Genomic DNA, 20,003 nt, shown 5'->3' with positions numbered 1-20,003 from the left:
GGTGCCAGAGAATGTCTCTGGGCTGTTTGCAGTTCTTGTGAGCAGTTGAGGCTCAACCGCATTCTTTGACATTCTCCACCGCAAGGCAATGTGCATTTTCTTTGACAGGCATTTATTTCTCATGCTCATTATCGTGATCTTGTGGCGCCGTTGAGCAAGTAGAACAAGTCTCCCGCCACTGGCTCTGATGAAGGCGGCTTTGATGGTGTTTCAATCCGTCACCCCAGGGCAACCTCTTCACAGTCGATCAGATTGTCGTCTCCGGTCGCGTCTTTGGTGATAATAACCTAGATCAATGTCCTGTATTTGGTCCCCTAGAACAAAAAGCGACGACTGCGTTTGCGGCTCCAGATAGTTCCACCACTTTGGCTTCCAGGATGTTGTAACAACACCAAACCGGTGTGTCTGATCCCTTTAATGGGCAGGAATTGTTTTTTTTTATTCCCACTTCTTTCCGCCCAAAGATCAATGGATACTCGAGCCCCTTGTGACATTCCGAACGCATTAAAGTAAGTACTAGTACCAGTGGGAACATAGTAGGAGGTACTTGGACAGGTGAGCTTGTTGTTGTCACGGTCGACCTCGGGATAAGAGAAGCCCCCGCAGTCCTTCATGGTGTAGAGTGATCTGAGCCCGTGGGGAGTCGGGATCGAATGCCAGCGCGTTGACGCCGTCGAGGAAGACGCCACACCTCGCGTACAAGATGAGATATTTGGCGAGGGCCGGGAAGCCTGGAAGAAGCAATGATGAGAGAGGATCTTCATGATATTTTCTCACGTCGACACTTGCGGACGGTCCATACTTAGTTCTATCTCTGAGCTTTCCAGTTTGGTGGAAATGGAATCGGATGGTACTCCTGTCCTTCAACTCACTTTCGTTTATGTTTTGATTATTTTTTTCAATTTTTGAATGGAAATAATACTACTTATTGCAGGCCCGACGCTGGTGGTGTCTCCTGAAGGACATCATGAAGGGTTGACGGATGTCGAGTCATCAATCCAGTGGTTCGTAACAACAGCCACTGGCTTAGGAACTGCTCCAAGTGTCATGTTGGAATTGCAGTTTTAGTTTCGTTAAGCGGCTCGGATCTATCATTTTAATGAATAGCAAATCCTTCCATGTGTCATCGGACTCGTCGGGCGCATAATCCTCGCGGGCGAGGCCATTCTCAAACCCACGAACACCTTTGATTCCAACATCAAGCGACAAATCGGATGCACGCTTTGCGCATCATCTCAATTCCGACTGGCCCGAGGATCCATGCTACATGCAGAAAAGGACTGGCTACGTTCAATCCAGTGTTCACTTCATTCTCACTCGCTGGACTTGATGTTTGTCGAACTGGGCGCCCGACTTGCCGTTTCTGTCAGCCTTACCTCTATTAACCCTAACCCTACCCCATACCCCTGATGATTCCGTACTCCCCTGGTCAAGCAAGCTGCTGCTGCTGGTCTCGAAGCTTAACCAGGTTATAATAATGCGTATCGTTAAATAGAAAGGTTGAAGAACTATTGTGGCTTGAAAGCAAAGTTTAGCAAAGCTGCAGCATATCGTTACAACCACTGTTGACATCTATCGCCGAAAGTACCTACATACATGACGGAGCTCTATTGACGTACATCATCTTCAGAATAGTCATCGATGTAGTAGACATGATAAACAATAGTTTTGCGTCCCGCACAGAGTCCTGTCATGGCATCATGCACAACTCGACAGATGAAAGCGAATCATGATTTAGGACTCCTTGTAGAGAGAACCCCAAACGATATTACGAATACCATAGTAAATTGCTGCTGACTCACCGAGCTGGAGGAAAGCAACTTTCTCACCGAGCTGACCAGTTTTCGGGTCCCTTTTCACGATCACAAGTTCGTTCGCAGGGCCAAAGCCGCCGATCGCCATGAAATTTCGGTCGGGACTGACTTTGAGGACAACTGGATCTGCGTGGACCTTGGTGTGACTGACGTATCGGGCAGTCTTCGAGTCTCCTGAGGCACCTGCGCTGCGCTTTTGCCTGGTCTTGCGTTGTCTCCTTACGAAGGTTGACGAGACCCCGGGGTCTTGGTTGGATTCGGAGAGGGATGCCTTGTCGAATTGCATGTGGATGATGTGGTGGTCCCCATCATTATTCACGGCAATGTATACATCGCGGTTGTCAATGGTGAAGACAGTGCGTAGTTCGTAGGAAGGTTTGAGGGCTGTCGATCCCAGGGAGGGTTGAAATTCGTCGACAACCTCCACGGTCGGGCAAGAAGTTTGGGGTGCGTGCACCGTCGACCCTCGCACGGCGCTGCGCTTCTCCGATGAGGATCCGTCGCTGGTGAACCGTTTGTCGAGGGGGTTGCGCCGCACGCGGAGAGCCAAGATCGTTTTGTGTTTGTCGAGCGCATACACTATCCCGTCACCATCACCGACCCGGTTCGAAGATACTGCGAGGATTTTTCGGTCTCCCCCCAGGTTGACCGAAGGGCACTCGGTCAGATGGCCTCCCTCGGCATCGTTAATGGCGAGCAGGTGAACCGTGCTACCGCTGAATACGAGAATGGTTTCCGACTCGGGTTCCCGGAACACCTTTGGATTTCTCAGAGCCACATCGTCTTGCGTGAGGAATGTCAATTCCTGAACCGGTTTGCTGTCTTTCTTCAAGGGCAGGGCAAAAGTCTGGAATATAGGTCTGTTATCTTTTAGGGGGTGCTTCCCCTGCCTTTTCACGAATCAGTATGTGAGCTCCCCATGTCATCTCAAGCAATCAACTGGATAGTATAGTAGGTAATGCCACAAACTTACTTGTTGAGAATCGTGATGAACCCGTTATCCTTGCCGAACATCACGCCGTATTCGTGTCCGGGAAGGTTAACCAAGACTTTTTCCTGGATGTTCAATGCGCCGTCCGCGAGTTTGAAGCCCGTAATGATGGGGTACTCGATTATGCCGGCTTTGGGTCCAGTCGGTGGAGGCCAGGACGGGGCATCATCCGAGCAATAGACCTTGTTGTTGACACGATCGATTGCAAGCCCAGGATATTGTCCGCACTCCGTCACATTCTGCATAGACAGGATCTTGTGTGTGGAAGGAAAGAATTTCAGCGTGTTGACCAGGCCGTTGTTGGTGCTCGCGTAGAGGGCAAAGTAATCATCGGCAAGGGCCGTAGAGCCCAAGAGAAGCAATGACAGAAGGCTCTTCATGATTCCCCAGCTTTTGATTCCTTCGAGCTTTGCTGGCAATATCGAGAGATGAAGGCAAGGTCTACGTCGGTCTTAAATAATTTCAGTTCACACTCATCTCAGATCTACAGGTCCGTACTCTTCTGTGTAAAAATAGTAACTTAGTACTAATGGTACTACTAAAGATCACAGCGCCCTTGTTTCATGGTGTTGAACCAACAGCTTGTCGCTGCAAGACAGGTACTCCTAATGTTGGCCCGAAGTTAGTGCGAACACCATAGGGGCAGGACCAAGCCGAGGGAATCCAGGAACCAGACATGGCGCTTCCTGTCTGAATCGGGAACCTCCACATAACCCTAATAGTGCAAGCACAGTGAAATTTGTTGTTGGTGAACGGGAACCACATTAGGCAAAGAAATGTACGTAGTCCTAAAATGACAGGAGGTGACAAATCCTTCGCTGGTCGTGGGATTCCAAGTGCGTCGGATGACAATTCTGAGCTTGCTTGATCCCTTGGATGGAGGTGTTCCTTTCATTTCTCCTGATCCTTGAGGCCGCCTGTGACCATATTGTTTCTTCAGCAACCTTTCTCATGTCCGATTTCTGCTTCCGCCCAAAGCAAGCAAAGCGTTTGAAGGAAAAATGGGCCGCAACGAAAAACAATTGTTTCCCCACAACTCAGGGACCAACATAACAACAAGGTTAATTTAACCTAATCTGACGTGGCTGAAGTTTGGAATTGAGGGACATTTGCTGAGGCGGGTTCCTTGGGTACTAAACTGGAGTACCAATGAGTTCTCTTCGGATAGGCCCGATGTCACTGTTCCCTGTCCTCGACTGTTCGCGCACCAGAATCCGACGGAATCTCCCCTCACCGGAGCTACTAGAAGTATCTGATTCACCAATGGGATTCTCTACTAGTTAGTTATTCTCCTTTGCACTCGACGTTGGTTTTTTTCAAGGCGATTTCTCTGCCTCAAGAGCTCCAGATGAACTCGCGGTTTAGACGGACCGTCGCAATTTTATCCCTACACAGAAAATAACAGGCATGAATTCGACGTTTTCCGATAGACAGCGAGCTCAGGAAGGAGGAAAATACTATGTTTCGTCAGAAGGCGTATTCGTACTATCCTCGTTGCTCTGTAGTAGATTTTGGTTTCGGAAAGTTATGTGAGATCCAGATGTTCAAAGGATGCCGGTCAATCAGATAGCCAATTGCAAGTCTGTAACAGCTCGAATGATGAGCCCGTAAGCCCTAATCCGCCTTCGTGTTGTGCATTGATACAGTTCAGATTTGATATCGGCCAAGTTCCAACCGCTCCGGCCTTTGCTGGAACGTGTTAGAGGAAGTCAACCCTGGGCGGCCGAGACTGGGTATCGTCGGTGAAAAGTGAGGTAGGATAAAGGAGATTTTGAAACCAGGGATTTAAGTGTTGGAAAGGTGCTCGGTGTAGTCCTGATCGCGATGGCCAAGTTGAAGTCTACCAGAGATGCATACTCGTTGCAGGTGATACTGAGTCTCAGGAAGAAAAAAAAAAAAAAAAAAAAAAAAAAAAAAAAACTAGGATTGCACAATATGAATACTAATCAACAAAAGTTCATCGCTTCCGAATCTCCACGTCCAGTTTCCCTACTATCCATACAGATACAAATACCAGAAAACATGCCGACGAGATCGTCAGGGGCTTCCTCAATGCGGCCGTGACGGTGTATCGATACGTAACCTGTCCAAGTTAGATCGATCACTTTCGAGCCAGAAGATTGTAGGAAGGCAGCACTTACAATGATCTGCGAGTCACGCGTCTCGTCGGCGAGATTATTCAAGAACACGTTGAGAACAGTTCGGCCGCGGGTGTCCATGTATGTCCGATGGATAGACTGCGTGCTGGTCACCGCAGGCGGCGCCGGGTGAGGCAACCCGGGAGCCCCCGCGGGGATCTCGTACGCTACGTCTGTGGCGCCCTCAGGAAGGATGATACGGACAGTGACGGCGTCGTACTGGATGCCTTCCGAATTCCGGGGCCCTTCAAGCAGCGGAACTTTCAAGACAAAAGAATCCGACGAAGGGCCTATCCGGCGCAGAAATCGTGACAAATCATTGTTCCACCCTACTCGGAAGCTGTACTTCCATCCGCCAAACAGCGGGTACCGCGGGCGGAGCTCCAGGTACGCATCCCGGGCGTCATCGACGCTGCCGGGCCGGAAGCGGCTCGTCGACACGTTGCCGATATCGTCGGTGAAGTACGGATCGATGGACCCCGGTTTCAGCGTGTACTTGAGCTCGCGCAGGGCAGAGGACGGCGCGTTTGTGTATGTCTGGAGAACGTAGTCGACTCGATCGAAGTTTTTCGCGAGCTTCGCACCCTCATGTCGCAACCAGTACCTCTCTTCGAACGCGACGTTGCCGCCCCAGTGCGAGACCTCGACGTCGCGCTCCAATGTGGCAGCGATCACTGGCTTGGTTGACTCGAATCGGACCTGAATCGGGTAGGATGCGCCCGGCGCAATCTTTTCGTACGGCCCGTATGTGATGCTCGAGCCTTGTTTTTCCGGATCAGTACCCGACTTGAGCCCGTCCGTCTGCGTGTAGTCCGGCACGTTGCTGTTCGGGAACTTGATCTTGGTCTTTTGCGTGTCCGTCGTGTAGGCCGAGGGCGCGTATGCCGAGAGAGTGTAAACGAGGAACTGCGCGTCACCTTGGCCAATGGCTTTGGGAAGCGGACTCAGCGAACCGATGACATGATACGAGATGCTGAGTGTGATTTGGGACGACGGAGCGAGCGGCTTGGGAAAGTCAACTTGGAAGTACTGGGAGTCACTTCTCGCCGTGAGTCGAGGCCAATGGACAATATCAACGGTTTTTACCTTTCCACGAGCTTCGTAGTCGTCACAGGAAAGCTCGTCTTTTTCGGATCCTTCTTGTCTCGGACTTGTAGTCCCCCGACTCTGGAAAAGACATCCGACGGGAAAGGAATGTAGTATATGCTCTGGGGTTCCTTGTCCTGGTTCTCCACGACTACATTGATTGTCTCTCGCACGTATCCTTTCTCTAAATTCGTATTTCGAACAAGATTGACATGTTTGAAGACCTGCGGCGGCGAGAAGTCTTTCGGTAGGACCACGTGGGACTCAGCAGTCTCGTTGCTGGCGCTGCAAACGATCGGGGTAATGGACAATAGGCTCGCGGCCAGCGTGAGGAACCTCATGTTGAATTTGCCGCGGCGGTCGTGGACCGCACTCCGTAATTCGGCGTCTGCAGCGAGGGATTGGTACACGAAGCTGGAAACCCTACTGCTTGAGCTCGTTTACGATCGAGATAGCTTAGGTGGCCCTTGTCTGGGCCGGCGTAGCGGCCACGCGGCGCATTCCGCGGTATCACGTGATCCTTATCGATCAGATAAGGTCTGAGTAGTGCGATTGTTCTGGCATCAACTGGCTTGTTGATTGGACCGGATGTAATTGGTTTCTTCAGAGTGCCAGATGGGATTATGTCGAGCAGATGTATCGAATCACGATGACCTCTCGCGCGGTGCTTAGGCTCCCCTTCCTGAGGCGAACTTCCGTCAATTCCTACATCTTCGCCCGCAGATGCCTCTCGCACAAGACGGAAAAGGCGGCGGAGTTTGCTAACAGCAGGTTCTTTGAAGTGTCGGAAGAGGTCCGAGATGCCATAAACACGGGAAAGCCAGTGGTGGCTCTGGAGACCACGATCTATACCCATGGTACCATGCATTCAACTTATTGTAGAAAGACAGCTTCACTGACCAATGCTAGGCTTTCCATATCCTGAAAACATAGCACTGGCCTCTTTGCTCGAGTCCACTGTGCGGACCAACGGTGGAGTTCCGGCTACCATTGGCGTGTTCAATGGGGTCGCGCGAGTGGGATTGGACACGGAGAGTATCATTCAATTGTGTTCTACAGCCAAGGACAAGTCCGCCCTCAAGGTCTCGCGACGTGATCTTGGATACATCTGCGGGCTGGTCTGTACATGAATGGCTCAAAAGACATACGGAGCTAATTGTAGTAGGGCCTTGCGGGAAAGCCGGTCCATGGTGGAACCACTGTGTCAGGAACTATGATCCTGGCACACTTGGCGGGGATCAAGGTGTTTGCAACTGGTGGTCTTGGTACGTCGTGGGTAGGGAGCACATCTATGGGCATAACTGATGGTCGTATTAGGGGGCGTACATCGAGGGGGTGAACTCTCTATGGATATCTCAGGTACGTGGTTGGGTTGATTGCGGTGCTGAACTCGCGCTCAACCTTCCTAGCGGATCTCACGGAGTTGGGCCGAACGCCTGTGGCAGTCATCAGCTCTGGATGCAAGAGCTTCCTGGACATTCCGCGGACCTTGGAGTATTTAGAGACTGAAGGTGTTTTGGTCGGTACATTCGCCGACGGACGAATGGGATCGGTCGACTTCCCTGGCTTTTGGACGCGCGACAGTGGCGCGAGAAGTCCCAAGGTCATTCAGAACGAAGCCGAAGCTGCTGCAATGATTTGTGAGTCGCCCCAACATCAGAATGGTTCTCGACTGACTTATTCCCAGTCGCCCAGAACCAGTTGCCTGTACGATCGGGAATCAGCTTTGCAAATCCCATCCCGGCACAGCACTCGATCCCGAAGGAAGAAATGGACAGAGTTATTGCAGAGGCAGTGCGATTGGCCGCAGCTGAGGGTGCCCACGGCAGCGACAACACACCCTTCGTGCTCGGCAAGATTAAGGAGCTCACGAGCGGAAGAAGCGTGGTCGCCAACCGGGCACTGATCGAGTCCAACGTTCAGCGCGCCACCAAAGTAGCGATAGAGCTTTCCAAGTTGGAAATGGCGCATCGGACATCGGTTGACCGGTGAGCTTTTCAGGCTTACGGACGGAGGTCCATGCTGATGTTTGTTGTAACTACGGTACAGTCGAATGCCAGTCATGTCTGATGCCTCTCCAACTCATTCGACACACTCATCCCTCGTACAGAATGATACCAAGTCATCTACAAGCACGCCAGTCACAAAAGCTGACGTGCTAGTGGCTGGATCGTTAGCGGTCGACTTTTCGTGTGATTTTGCGCCGCTCGAAAGCCACGGCAAAGACATATCACCCTCGATGCACACCTCAAATCCTGCCGTGATCGGCCAAAGTCTGGGCGGAGTCGGTCACAATGTGGCCCTCGCTTCCCATTATGTCGGCAGCTCAACTGTGTTTTGCAGCGCAGTAGCCGATGACCTGAGCGGCAAGGCCGCCCTGGCGGCCCTCACGGAAGAAGGGCTCAGCACAGAAGGCGTTCAAACTCTGGCTCCGTCTCGCGGAGTGGGAACCGCACAGTACGTTTCCGTCAACGACGCGAAAAAGGATCTCGTAGTCGCCATGGCAGACATGAGAATCATGGAACTTCCCGCATCAGACCTAGAATTTGAAAGCAAGTGGGCTCCACTGATGGAGAAAACAAGACCCAAATGGGTAGTGGTCGACGCAAACTGGAGTCCCGAGGTCCTGGCCAAATGGTTGGCGTCGGCCCGCCAGATCGACGCTCGCGTGGCCTTTGAGCCCGTTTCGACGGCCAAAGCCGTCAGGATCTTCGCTCGAAAGGGCGATGACCGCGCGGTGATCGGCCCGGCCGACACGGTTCCGAACCACCAGCTGAATCTGGCTACGCCGAACGGACTAGAACTGATGTCGCTCTATCAAGCTGCACGTGCCAACGGTCTCTTTGACTCCCCAGGTTGGTGGCAAGTCATTGACGGACTCAGGCTCTCCGGTTCCGGATCACGGGATCGGCTAGAGTCGGTCACCTCGGCCGCGCTGGTCAACCAGGGCATTCCGCAACAGAACATGCAGCTTCTGCCGTTCATCCCGACGATTGTCACCACTCTTGGGCGGGATGGGGTCCTGATCACGCAGCTGCTCCGGCCTGGGGATCCGCGCCTGGGGTCGCCGGACGCGGCGCCGTACATCGTATCTCGCGCGGACGAAAGCAATACTCTAGTTGGGGGTGTCTACATGCGCTTGTTTCCCCCGGAGACCGTCCTGGCTGAGGACGCCATTGTCGGCGTCAACGGAGCGGGCGACACGCTCTTGGGCGTGCTTGTTACCGGATTGGCGGCTGGTCGGGCACTAGAAGATGTCATTAAGATTGGACAGCAAGCCAGTCTGCGGACGCTGCAAAGCTCTCGGAGCGTCAGCCCTGACATTCGCGACTTGGCAAAGCTGCTTCGATAGACATGTATCATTATCAACTTTGGAAGAGCTCAATTGAACCATAGAAGCATGCCATCGCTAGATTCCAATGCTTGGAGTTATCCGCTACGTTAATATCACATGGCATTGAGATAGCGTGAGACATACGAGTACATCCTCGGAACATATTCCACTGCATAACCATCACATGGGAAGAGGAGAAAGTTCAAGGTTCAGAATGCATCACTGCAGCTATGTGAACATTTGTGAAGTTGTGACGAATGGTTGTCGAGTGTCGTTAGGGTTTCGGAATGAACCGGAACGGACGAGATTGGAGAAGCTGCCATGCAGAGAAATTTCCGGATGGGGTAAATCTTTGCATGCTAGCCCTGTCTTCGCGTCAATACTACTATGTATTGCGCTGGAGGTGAGTTTGGGGATGTTGTCAAATGCTCCGAAGTACGGAGGACCGTCTGGAGAAACCGATGAGATGCGGACACTGCCAGGAGCTGTGCTGCGATTGATCTGCATCTCCCCGATCAGACAGGTACCATGGAACTGGAAGAGATGGGGAAACCACGCGACACGTTGCTAGCAGCTAGCTTTGCATGGTTGTAGGTCTAGACCGTCTATCGATTGGAATTCCCCGACGGACGAATCCTTGCTGCCATGAACTTGCATCTGTGCATTTGTTGCGGAGCAGGCCGAGGCTGCCGAGCGGCGGAGCTGCGGAGGAGGAGCGGCTTGGCTGGCTTACATAAGCCCACCTTTCAAGTCCCGTGACTGATCGGCAAACCCTGCGTGCCTCAGGCATCAGCCGCATCACACGGCGCTCCCGTCCAATCAGAATTGCGGGAAAGCACTTCAGCCGGCCAGCCGCTCCTCCGGCCGAGGGCCGATGATTAGGTCAAGGTTAACCTAACTAGCTATTATTGATGCCCGTCCGCCCAGTTCTCTGTCGGCTGAAATTGTTTTTGTGTTTTGCTTGAGAGCACCTTGGAGACTTCTTCCGGCTTATTTTCTGCTTGAGAGAGTCGATTTCCGGTCCCCGCGAGAATCCGAGTCGAATTCTCCCGTGACCGCAGTTAGTTTTTTTTTTTTTTTTTTTTTTTTTTTTTTTTTTTTTTGTTTAAAAGTCTGTTGTTGGAATACATAGGTACTGTATCCCTGCTGAGTCCACTGTCCGGGGTTGAGTCAGTGCTCAGCCCTCCCTCTCCTCCGTCGCTCCCCCAATCTCCTCCCTCTCTCTCCTCTCCACCCGCCCGGACAAGTCTCGAAGCTGTCGAGCCATGGCGTCTCCCCCGCATCCCAATTAAGTAATCTCAATTGTGCTGACAAAATCTTGCTCAAACACTCCCCTCTCCGCTTGTGTGTGTGTGTGTGTGCTCTTTCAATTTCCCCCTCATCATCTTCCCCCTTTTGTTTCCCTTGCCCACCCGGATATTTCCCCGATTTATCCCCACCGATCGTCCCGTCGTGTCACGACACGAGGGTGAAGGTCCCTCCGCTTGTATGTAATTGTACAACTTCCCGCCGCCGAAACACGCGTGGGAGCTGCCGTCTCCAATCGATTCTCTCCAACCCGGACCCTGGTTCCGACCGCCCTGGCGGGTCGGCTGGCGTCGACTCGAGGCTTCTTCGGTGCCCCTCGTCGCCTTCATCCGATCCCGATTTCCCCGTACGGCATATAGGCCTACCAATCCGTCCTGCTTGGATGGTCCAGTTCCTGGCGGCCAGTTTGGGCGCGCTGGTGGAAAAGAGTTTGTCCCCATTGTGAGACCTCCCGCCGGTCTCCGATCCGCTCGATTCGTCCGATTCGCCCTGGATGACAACCGGGACAATGACGGAATCACAAGATGATGCGCGCTCGCCCACCGATCAGAGCGAGCGCACGGATGCTGACGTCGAGCGCAACGGAGCGAACCAGAAATCCGATGAGAACGGAGGGCAGGAGCGTCCCAAGACGGCGTCCAATGCGAAGGACCCGTCAAGGCCGCGCCGCAAGAAGGCACGCCGGGCCTGTCTTGCGTGTCAGCGCGCGCATCTGACTTGCGGTATGTGTTTCGCCTGAACCTCGCGTCTCTTTATCGGAAGGTCTCCCTGGTCAAGGGCTGACGCTGAAGACAGGCGACGAACGACCGTGCCATCGATGCATCAAGCGAGGGCTACAGGATGCGTGCCGCGACGGAGTGCGCAAGAAGGCCAAGTACCTCCACGATGCCCCGGACAACGCGTTGTTGCCCGGCGCTGCGAACTTCTACAACCAGGCGAATTCCGTGCGCCATAGCCGGTCGCCTTCTTTTTCGCAGGCCCGCGGTGACGGGGCAAAGCCTGGGGCCAACAACCAGTTTTACCCGCCGTCCACATCTTCATCCTACAGTCCGTTCGACAATCAGAACCAGAATAAGATGTCGCCGCAGATGATTAACCCAAGCGCCTTGGCCACGACGCAAACACCCATGTCGCCGACATTCGCGATGACGACGGGCGCCAACTCGATGCCATCGGATGCGCCGTCCAACACTTCGGCTGGAGGTCAGAATTCGTTTGGCGCCTTTTTCGACCCCAGCGACCCAGCGCTCTTCAACTTTGATTTGGCCAGCATGAATTTCGGGAATCGCTACGGCGCGATGGAGTTTGGCATGCTGGGGCATATGGCTACGGGGGCTGGAGAAACACCGCCCAGCGACAACGGCATGCATCGCGGGTCGGTCGGTCAGCGCAGCAACTCGCAATACAGCAGCACAGGAACATTCGAAGATCGAAATCAGTCCGGTTTGATCTTTAACGACCCGCTTCTCAATGAGTGGTCGTCAAACGGACAAAACGTAAACATGGGCATGTACGGCCAACAAGGCAACATGCAGCACCTGCTGAAGCAGGATGTACCGCCACATGCGTTCAGTATCGGGTCGAATTTCGCCAGTCCACCGTCGACGGCGAGCCCCGTGGCCACGACAGCAGCCGCAAACAACAACGACGACACGATGGTGTCGAAGCCGGTGATCTCGACACCACACATGCGGCGTCAGAGCCTCGTGAGCACGAAACGGCGGCAACGCAATCCGTCATCGGTATACGAGAGCGTCACGGAGCCGTACTCATACACGGCCGGGTTTCACAAGCTGACGGCGTACATCCACCGGCGGTTCTCGAAAGAGAACAAGCTGCGCATTGCCAAGGCGCTGGCGTCGATCCGGCCGTCGTTCATCGCAACAGCCAAGACATTAACGCGGGAAGACCTGATCTTCATGGAGAAATGCTTCCAGCGGACGCTGTGGGAGTACGAGGACTTTATCAACGCGTGCGGCACGCCGACAATCGTGTGCCGGCGGTCCGGCGAGGTGGCCGCTGTGGGCAAGGAGTTCAGTATTCTAACCGGATGGCGCAAGGAGGTGCTGCTGGGCAAGGAGCCGAATCTGAACGTCAACACGGGCCAGCTGGCCGCGTTGTCAGACCCGTCCTCGCGGGGTAAAATCCAGATCTCAGACCCACCGGGGACACCCGCGCCGGTGTTCCTGGCGGAGCTGCTCGACGACGAGAGCGTGATGGAGTTCTACGAGGACTTTGCGCGGCTGGCGTTTGGCGACTCGCGCGGCAGCGTGATGAACACCTGTAAGCTGCTCAAGTACAAGACCAAGGAGGACCTGGAGGCGATGCAGTCGGCCTCGTCGGATGATGGACGATGGCAGGCGCACGTCGGCAAGGGCGGGATCGCCAGCGAGGCGGGCATGAACCGGCTCGGATTCCGGGATGGCCGGGTCGAATGCAGCTACTGCTGGACAGTGAAGCGAGATGTTTTTGATATTCCGATGTTGATTGTGATGAATGTAAGTCTTCTTTCTTCCCGACATTATGTTTGCATGAGCTGACACGGGCACTAGTTTCTTCCGCATATTTGATGGGGTTCAAAAAAAAAGTGCTTTTTCCATTGGTATGTATTGGGTATGGCTTTATGTGATTGGGACTGTGATACCATGTGATACCTAGGGAGGCGTTTGGGCTTCAATGTATGAAATGTATACATTCGGTTCTCGTACAAAAATCTGATTACAACGGTCATGATAGGTGAAGTAGATGATACCAGGTGTTTTGGATGTCCTGTATGACTTTAGGGTCTGAGTCACGCCCCGAGGTTCATCATTATTAATCCGCAGGCTCCTCCACATGTCACTCGCGTATACAAATAAATACACCTCCCCTCACCTCATCGGAGTGATCAAACGTACCTTTGACTAGAAAAACATGCGACCATCAGGACCCCGCGACTCCGTCGCCGGACCAGACTCTGGCCCCGAACCGCCCTACCCGCTTCGACTCTCTGGCGAAGTCATCAAAGGCTTTGGGCGGGGCAGTAAAGAGGTACGTAACAACCCACCCATCAATATCATTGATCAATCCCTCGCTCTAAGAAAACATGGGAAACTAACATGGAATTTCCTTTTCTGCTCTCGAGGGGCAACCCAAAAGCTAGGAATCCCCACCGCAAATATCCCTTCTGAAGCCCTCGAACCGGTAGAATCAAAAGTCGGCAGCGGCGGTCTCGCAACGGGCGTTTACTACGGCGTCGTCACGCTCGATCCGGCACGATTCTCGTACGTGAAGTCGATAGCGAGAGGGGAAACCTCGCCGGAGGAGAACGGGAAGGAGCCGACGATTCTTCCCGCGGTTTTGAGTATAGGGTATAATCCGTTTTATAAGAATGAGGTGAAATCGATTGTTCGTTCCACAACCCCCCTCCCCTCCCCTCCTCGTCCTCTTCGGAGAGAAACAAAACGAGGGCTAAAGGATTGAGGGTTAGGAAATCCATATCATGGCCCCGCTGTCCGATGCCAGTGCAAGTGCCAAAGGTTCCACGGACGGGTCGCGCTTTTTCAAGTTGCCCGATTTTTACGGTACACGGCTCAAGCTACTGATTCTGGGATATATCCGGCCCGAGTACGATTATGTCAGTCGCGAGGCGCTGATTGATGATATCTCGGTGGATTGTCAGGTTGCTAGGGCGAGTTTGGCGAGGGAAAAATATCGGGTTTATCTCGGAGGATCGACTCAAGATCGTGAGGTGCAGGGACATAGAGAGTGGTTGACTTCATTCTCGTGAAAAAAAAGTCTATACATTTCTATCATTATGATAACTAGAATCTAGATCATTAGTACATGCGTGTAGGTGGATATATGTATATGTACGAGGTTACGAAATATGTATCACGATAGACTCGTTGCGAATCGACTTCGTTTGCGAATTTGCTTGCCATAGCGGAAAAAGATGTACCTTTGTTGAATCAGTCGAGAGTATCGCACGTTGGTTGGGTGGTGTAAGGGACTTACGGGAAGGGCAGCATCAAGAGCGTGAGAAATGCAAGGAGAGTGCTCGCCCAGTTGTATCCTAGTCGGCTGTACACTGTTTACCCGTTAGACTGAGTCTTGTCGAGGTTAATGACCAGATAAAGAGAAGACATACTGCTGTGTCCGAAAAGAGGAAACGCGCCCGCAAAAGAGGACCGTGCAAAGCTGTTCGCAGCCAATGCGCTGGCTGCATAGAGCGGGTATGCATCGACGAGGAATGTGAAAATGCCACTGAAAACAAGCAGATTCCTACACACAAGAGAGAAACAGTTAGAAGACGCGGATCATCAACATTTGGATCCCAGACGCACCCAATCCCAAAAACGGCGCTGCCAACAATCGGCGCAATCCAATGGACATGCGGGTAGGTTGTCCACGCAAAGATGAAGATGCCAATCGTCACCAATGGAGCACCACCGATGGCTTTGAGCAGTCAGTTTTCGCCCGAAACTCACAACGGGGGACCAGTGGACGTACCCGGCGGAAGACGCCACTCAGGCATCGATGCCGGCTTTTCTTCTTCAGCACCTCTCTCTTCTAGAGCCTTGCGGTGGTTCCGCTCGAGACGCTGATAGTTCCACTTCCAGAACGGATCGGTCGCCATCGCCACCAGCATACCGACCAGGATGCCCAGGAACGAGGCGCCAACCTGCCAGAGCTGGAACCCGTACACGTCGCGGAAGATCTCGCCGAATGCACCGAAGAAGAGGTACAGAATCCCCAGAAGAAGCGAGGAGTAGATGCAGAGGTTCAGACACATGGGTTCGAGGGTAAGCATCTGCATTGGTCGATAGACGGACTGGAGGATGGTCTGCGTGATGGACCGCTTCTTCTTCTCCATTGGCGCGATGTACGCGTCGTTGCCGGTCGAGGCCCGCAGCTTCATCGCCTTGCGCTTTAGCAATCTGTGTCTTGTGTCAGTAACCACCTTGCCTGAGCCTCTGACTGGTTGGGCTAAAGTGCTTACACAGGGTGGTAGGTCTCTGGAACAAGGAACACCAGCGCCACGAGCTGAGCGCCAGCCCAGATGAGCAACACATAGAATGTCCATCGCCTGCGATCTTGTCAGTATTGTCCTGTGATGCAATTCATGGCGGATGGACCATACCAGTTGGTGTACTGATTAATGAAACCTCCGACCCTGATGAGCAGTTAGCATCAATGCCACCCAGCCAGGGCTTACACATCAAACATACAATGGCCCAAGCTCTGGCCCAACGAACGGACTCGCCGTGTAAAACATCATCGGCGCCCCCAGTTCCTGCCGTGGGAACATGTCTCCGACAGTGCCGCCGGCCACACTCAAAAACGCACTGCCGGCCAGCCCGGCAAAGAACCGGACGATGATCATGGTCTCGATGTTCTGCGCCACGGCACAGGGGATCAACCAGAGTGAGAAAACCGCAAAAGAAACAATGTAGATGATTCGCCGCCCATAGAATTCGGACAGCGGGGCGAGGACCAGCGGTCCGACGCCTGAAGTTATCCTTTAGTTTCTCTCATCCATGCTGACTTCTGACTTAGACTCGACTTACCCAAGCCGAACACATATGTCGACAGTCCTACCGTGGCAACCAGCGTCGAACAGTGGAACTCTTCCGTGATCTGTCCGTAGATCATGACGTACATGGACGAGGTACATGTTCTAGGGCCCCGGTTCAGCACTCTCATCCTGACGGGGGAAAAGGACACGGGGGATATACATACACGCAAATCGACCCCAAGGATACAATGACCGTGATCAGCCATCGTCGCGCCCGACTCATGCTATGCGGGTGCATTGGATCATTTTCGTCCCATGAAACAAGAATCTCATCCTGCTGGGTCCCTATCAGCGGTGGCTGTTGCTGCTGTTGCGCATTCTCCGATTTCGCATCGTCATGGGTTGATGGGACAGAAGGTGTTGTTTGTGATGGCTCCTCCATCTTCTCGAGTGCTGCCAGATCTTCCGAGGATAATAGAGTGGCCGCTGTCGTTGTTCCTTCTCCGTTGGCCGACACCATGGTTTAAAAAAAAGGACATGAAAGTTATTCTTGCCTTTCACGCATGAAATAGAAAAAAACTCCGAGCTGAAGCTCTGATATCAATCCCAGCACTCGAAATCCCAACATGAAGAGATCAAGATCTCGCCACAGCATTTATATACACAGTATATACAAAAACACACAAATCCGAGGTCGTCATCGATCCTTCTCTCTTAGGAAAAATCCATTTTCAAGAAGAGATGATCGACTTCCGAAAGACAAAACACCCGATGCTTCCAGTACATATCAAGTCCCCGGACTTCCTCCCACGCCGTTTTTCCGCTTGCGGTTTGACGTGCCCGCCTCGGGGATAAGCAATGCTCCGGGAGTCTCCGTCAGGCTAATGGAGACCTCGGGATCCGGTCGTATGTATTTCCGATTATCCGGACGATCATGTAAGCACAGGAAAGGGTGACATAAGCAATTTGTAATCACACGGCGACCTCGGGACTAGCGCATAGGCCCTCTGCGCTAGTCCCGCTAACGGCGACCTCATCTGCACATAAACTATGTACCTAACAAACTTTTTCCTTCATTAATCAAGGTACGGACGACTGAGTACGGCGATCTGAAAGGTAGGATTGCTCCGAAAGGTCAACTTCCCCCGTGTTTGGAACGTCGAGTCAACTGGCAAAGGGATCTCGTCATTCATCGCTTCAGCAGCACCAATCCAAGGTTCATGCGTGGAAATTAAAAGAGCTCAAGCAGCTCCGATCAAATCATGGAATTCGGCAATGTTGAACGGGAAAGAAAGGATATCATTAACAATATCAAGGTACATACACATACAGCTCAACCGATCAAATGACCATGGTCCCAGACCTCAAAGAACAATGCCCCGTATAATACAATACAAACCGAACGCCAATCCCGTCAACCCCATCAAGCCGTAACCTCCTGAGTAGCAAGCTCGCCGCCAGCATCCTTTTCAGCCCAAGACCCCCAGAGCCCTCGCTTGGCCTGGATCCGCAGTGGCCCTCCGAGGACATCGCTGCGCTGGTCGACCTTGATGGCATCCTTGGTCGCCAAGACAAGTGTCTCGAAGAACATCTTGGTAGCGTCGGCCTTGCTGGTCTCCTTCTCCGGGCACAGATGATGAAAGTGGACCGCCTTCTTGGGCGTAGACCCTTCGGCCCCGCCGAATCGCTCTCGTAGGAGATGTACGGCATGCTTGGTGCCGTCGGCCACCGGTCCGCTGTCCACTGCAGGGACTGCCGAATCGTCCGCATCTCCAGGGAGCATCTCCTCAAGCTCACTGCTGCGCTCCTCATCGGCCGGGAACTCTACCTGATCCGCTTGAAATCCCGTGTCCAGTCCGATGCCCTCGTCCACGTGGGTGATATCTTCGCCCCCCAGATCCAGGGCGGGCGCATTGGCCGCATCAATGTCCATGTCAGACACGCCGCTGTCTCGCTTGCGCTTCAGTTCCCCGGCTTTGCGAACGTTCTCCAGGGACAACATGTCGCGCAGCTCAGGGGCCCAGCCACGACCGCGACCTTCGCCCAGCACATTGTTCACAAAATCGCCATTCTTCTGCATTTGCATCAAAGTCAGAAGCACCGGATCTCGCGGCAGCAACGACACCGGCCGTAGAATTTCCGGGTGGTCGGTCTGCTTCTGCTGCACCTCGGCGGTGCTCAATTGGGTGGTCGTGTCGTTTGGAAGCACCTTCTGTCGCTTGATCCGTTGTCGCTCTTGAGCAGCAGCTTCATCTTCTGCTTCCGGAGGCACACTTGCACGTGGACTAGCAAAACGGTCAACAGACTCACGCTGTGATCCTTGTTCGGCCTGACCAGCAGTCTCTCCAACGGCAGTATCATCGCCAAATCCGATTGGTTCGTCAGACTGCATGAATCGGTCAAGGTTGTCGCGACTATCGTCAACATCCATCCGATCCAGCGGCGCATCGTCTTCTCCCAAGTCTAGAGGAAGGTCCACATCCTGAAGTTTCCCCTCCTCGCTAAATAGGTCCTCCTCGACCGGGCGCGGGGCCGGCGCGTCTCGACCAACTTCGATGCTCAGGTCCTGACCAAGAGGAGTCTCATCCTCGCCCAAATCCAGGTCCACCAAGGTATGGTCCTCAAGGCGTGCGGGTTCCTGAGAGGCCGGTCGTTGGGTATCGGGTAGAAGAAGCTGGCTTCCAAAATCGACTGGACCACCTGGCCGTTTGCCATCGGTGTCCCGATTTACAGACGACACAAGCAACGTGGAGGTGTCCAGGTTCATGAACAAGTCAGACTCTGTCAATACGTCCGGCAGGGTGATTCCGCCCGGGGGAGCGGTCACATTATTGCTGGGGAGATCATTGTTGTTGGTCAAACGAAATGCCTGTGCACCGTTAGTGGAAGTCTCCAACGGAACAAGGTAGGATAAAACAATACCATCTTGATCTTCATCAACGCTTCATTGCAGTCGTCCAGAAGATAACGCGCCTTGCGACTGTATATTCTGACCACACCGAGAAGCAGCTGTCCGCTGAGTCGCAAAGCCATTGGCGCCTGACCTTGGTCGACGATGGCATTGACGCTGCTTTCAATGTTGGACTGAAGGATATGTGACTTGGACAGCTTGCGCTCGAGATTGGCGGACAGCCAAACGCGGGCCAAAGGCCCTGTCTTCGAGAGTAGTGTCTCTGAGTAGAACATTGTGCCTCGATAATGATACAGACGTAATTAGAACTCGGCTCAAAAGAGCCCGTCAGAGCAGATTAGCTGCTGGCGGGCCGTGGCAAGGATGACCCCCTATCCAAACACGACAAAGGGCACGTCCAGGGACCAGTTGGTCTCCAAAACGGTCAACTAGGGAAAAAGTGGGATAAGGGATGGCGAGACGCGAAATCAAAAACTGAACGCCAAAGCAGGCAAAACAGGGGCGCGCGTTTGGGTACGAGTACGTCGAGGCAGCAAAACACGCGGAGTTCCCAAAAATGTGTGGCTGGGAGTCACGTGATGGATCCATATGTGGGTCACGTTAGGCGCGTCCCGTGACTTCAACAATGACTCAAAAGTCACGTGATCCTTTCGCGCTCACGACGCTAGTCCCATTTCAGTCAGGTAGGTTAGGTTATTCCTTGGCATTGAATCGCGTCCAAAGCAACCTGTCAATGCCCTGACCGCTCGGCAGCTTGGCGAGTTAATTGGGTCAAGCCCAAGAGAACCAGGTATCAGTTATCTCTCTGGGCGCAGGTTCATATCGAGCATTGTCGCGATCTGTCGGCGTTTCCCTTTTCGCGAGAATTCTTGCCTTATCGCTCGCTACTCAAAGACAAGATTTCAGCATCGGAGCTTTGCAGGT

At 53.2% G+C, this 20,003-nt stretch overlaps 7 protein-coding genes across 7 annotated transcripts; 3 read left to right on the top strand and 4 right to left on the bottom strand.

The window, feature by feature from the left end:
* Positions 1–1,734: 1,734 nt before the first annotated feature.
* On the bottom strand, positions 1,735–3,185 carry VTN31DRAFT_2659 (uncharacterized protein; the record flags this gene model as incomplete). Its single annotated transcript, XM_069402851.1, has 2 exons — positions 1,735–2,704; positions 2,788–3,185. The coding sequence occupies 2 exons, from the start codon at positions 3,183–3,185 to the stop codon at positions 1,735–1,737; spliced, it is 1,368 nt and encodes a 455-aa protein (XP_069262092.1).
* A 1,577-nt stretch (positions 3,186–4,762) lies between these two features.
* On the bottom strand, positions 4,763–6,370 carry VTN31DRAFT_2658 (uncharacterized protein; the record flags this gene model as incomplete). Its single annotated transcript, XM_069402850.1, has 3 exons — positions 4,763–4,888; positions 4,947–5,982; positions 6,030–6,370. The coding sequence occupies 3 exons, from the start codon at positions 6,368–6,370 to the stop codon at positions 4,763–4,765; spliced, it is 1,503 nt and encodes a 500-aa protein (XP_069262091.1).
* A 308-nt stretch (positions 6,371–6,678) lies between these two features.
* Positions 6,679–9,381, top strand: VTN31DRAFT_2657 (uncharacterized protein; the record flags this gene model as incomplete). The annotated part of the gene is made up of 7 exons (XM_069402849.1): positions 6,679–6,886; positions 6,939–7,147; positions 7,195–7,294; positions 7,347–7,388; positions 7,439–7,669; positions 7,717–8,017; positions 8,079–9,381. 7 exons carry the CDS (start codon positions 6,679–6,681, stop codon positions 9,379–9,381), a joined length of 2,394 nt encoding a protein of 797 aa, XP_069262090.1.
* Positions 9,382–11,164: 1,783 nt separating this feature from the next.
* Positions 11,165–13,241, top strand: VTN31DRAFT_2656 (uncharacterized protein; the record flags this gene model as incomplete). Its single annotated transcript, XM_069402848.1, has 3 exons — positions 11,165–11,393; positions 11,467–13,169; positions 13,224–13,241. 3 exons carry the CDS (start codon positions 11,165–11,167, stop codon positions 13,239–13,241), a joined length of 1,950 nt encoding a protein of 649 aa, XP_069262089.1.
* A 343-nt stretch (positions 13,242–13,584) lies between these two features.
* Positions 13,585–14,440, top strand: VTN31DRAFT_2655 (uncharacterized protein; the record flags this gene model as incomplete). Its single annotated transcript, XM_069402847.1, has 3 exons — positions 13,585–13,701; positions 13,810–14,058; positions 14,141–14,440. 3 exons carry the CDS (start codon positions 13,585–13,587, stop codon positions 14,438–14,440), a joined length of 666 nt encoding a protein of 221 aa, XP_069262088.1.
* A 104-nt stretch (positions 14,441–14,544) lies between these two features.
* Positions 14,545–16,610, bottom strand: VTN31DRAFT_2654 (uncharacterized protein; the record flags this gene model as incomplete). Its single annotated transcript, XM_069402846.1, has 10 exons — positions 14,545–14,611; positions 14,668–14,740; positions 14,801–14,934; positions 14,997–15,108; positions 15,163–15,590; positions 15,653–15,739; positions 15,794–15,826; positions 15,882–16,161; positions 16,221–16,330; positions 16,393–16,610. 10 exons carry the CDS (start codon positions 16,608–16,610, stop codon positions 14,545–14,547), a joined length of 1,542 nt encoding a protein of 513 aa, XP_069262087.1.
* Positions 16,611–17,591: 981 nt separating this feature from the next.
* On the bottom strand, positions 17,592–19,354 carry VTN31DRAFT_2653 (uncharacterized protein; the record flags this gene model as incomplete). The annotated part of the gene is made up of 2 exons (XM_069402845.1): positions 17,592–19,037; positions 19,091–19,354. 2 exons carry the CDS (start codon positions 19,352–19,354, stop codon positions 17,592–17,594), a joined length of 1,710 nt encoding a protein of 569 aa, XP_069262086.1.
* Positions 19,355–20,003: the final 649 nt, after the last annotated feature.

The sequence above is a fragment of the Thermomyces dupontii genome (assembly GCF_041956625.1).
Source record: "Thermomyces dupontii strain NRRL 2155 unplaced genomic scaffold VTN31scaffold_2, whole genome shotgun sequence".
Taxonomy (NCBI): Eukaryota; Fungi; Ascomycota; class Eurotiomycetes; order Eurotiales; family Trichocomaceae; genus Thermomyces; species Thermomyces dupontii.
The sequence above is the reverse complement of the archived record's forward strand: the minus strand, read 5'-3'. Positions and strand labels throughout refer to the sequence as shown.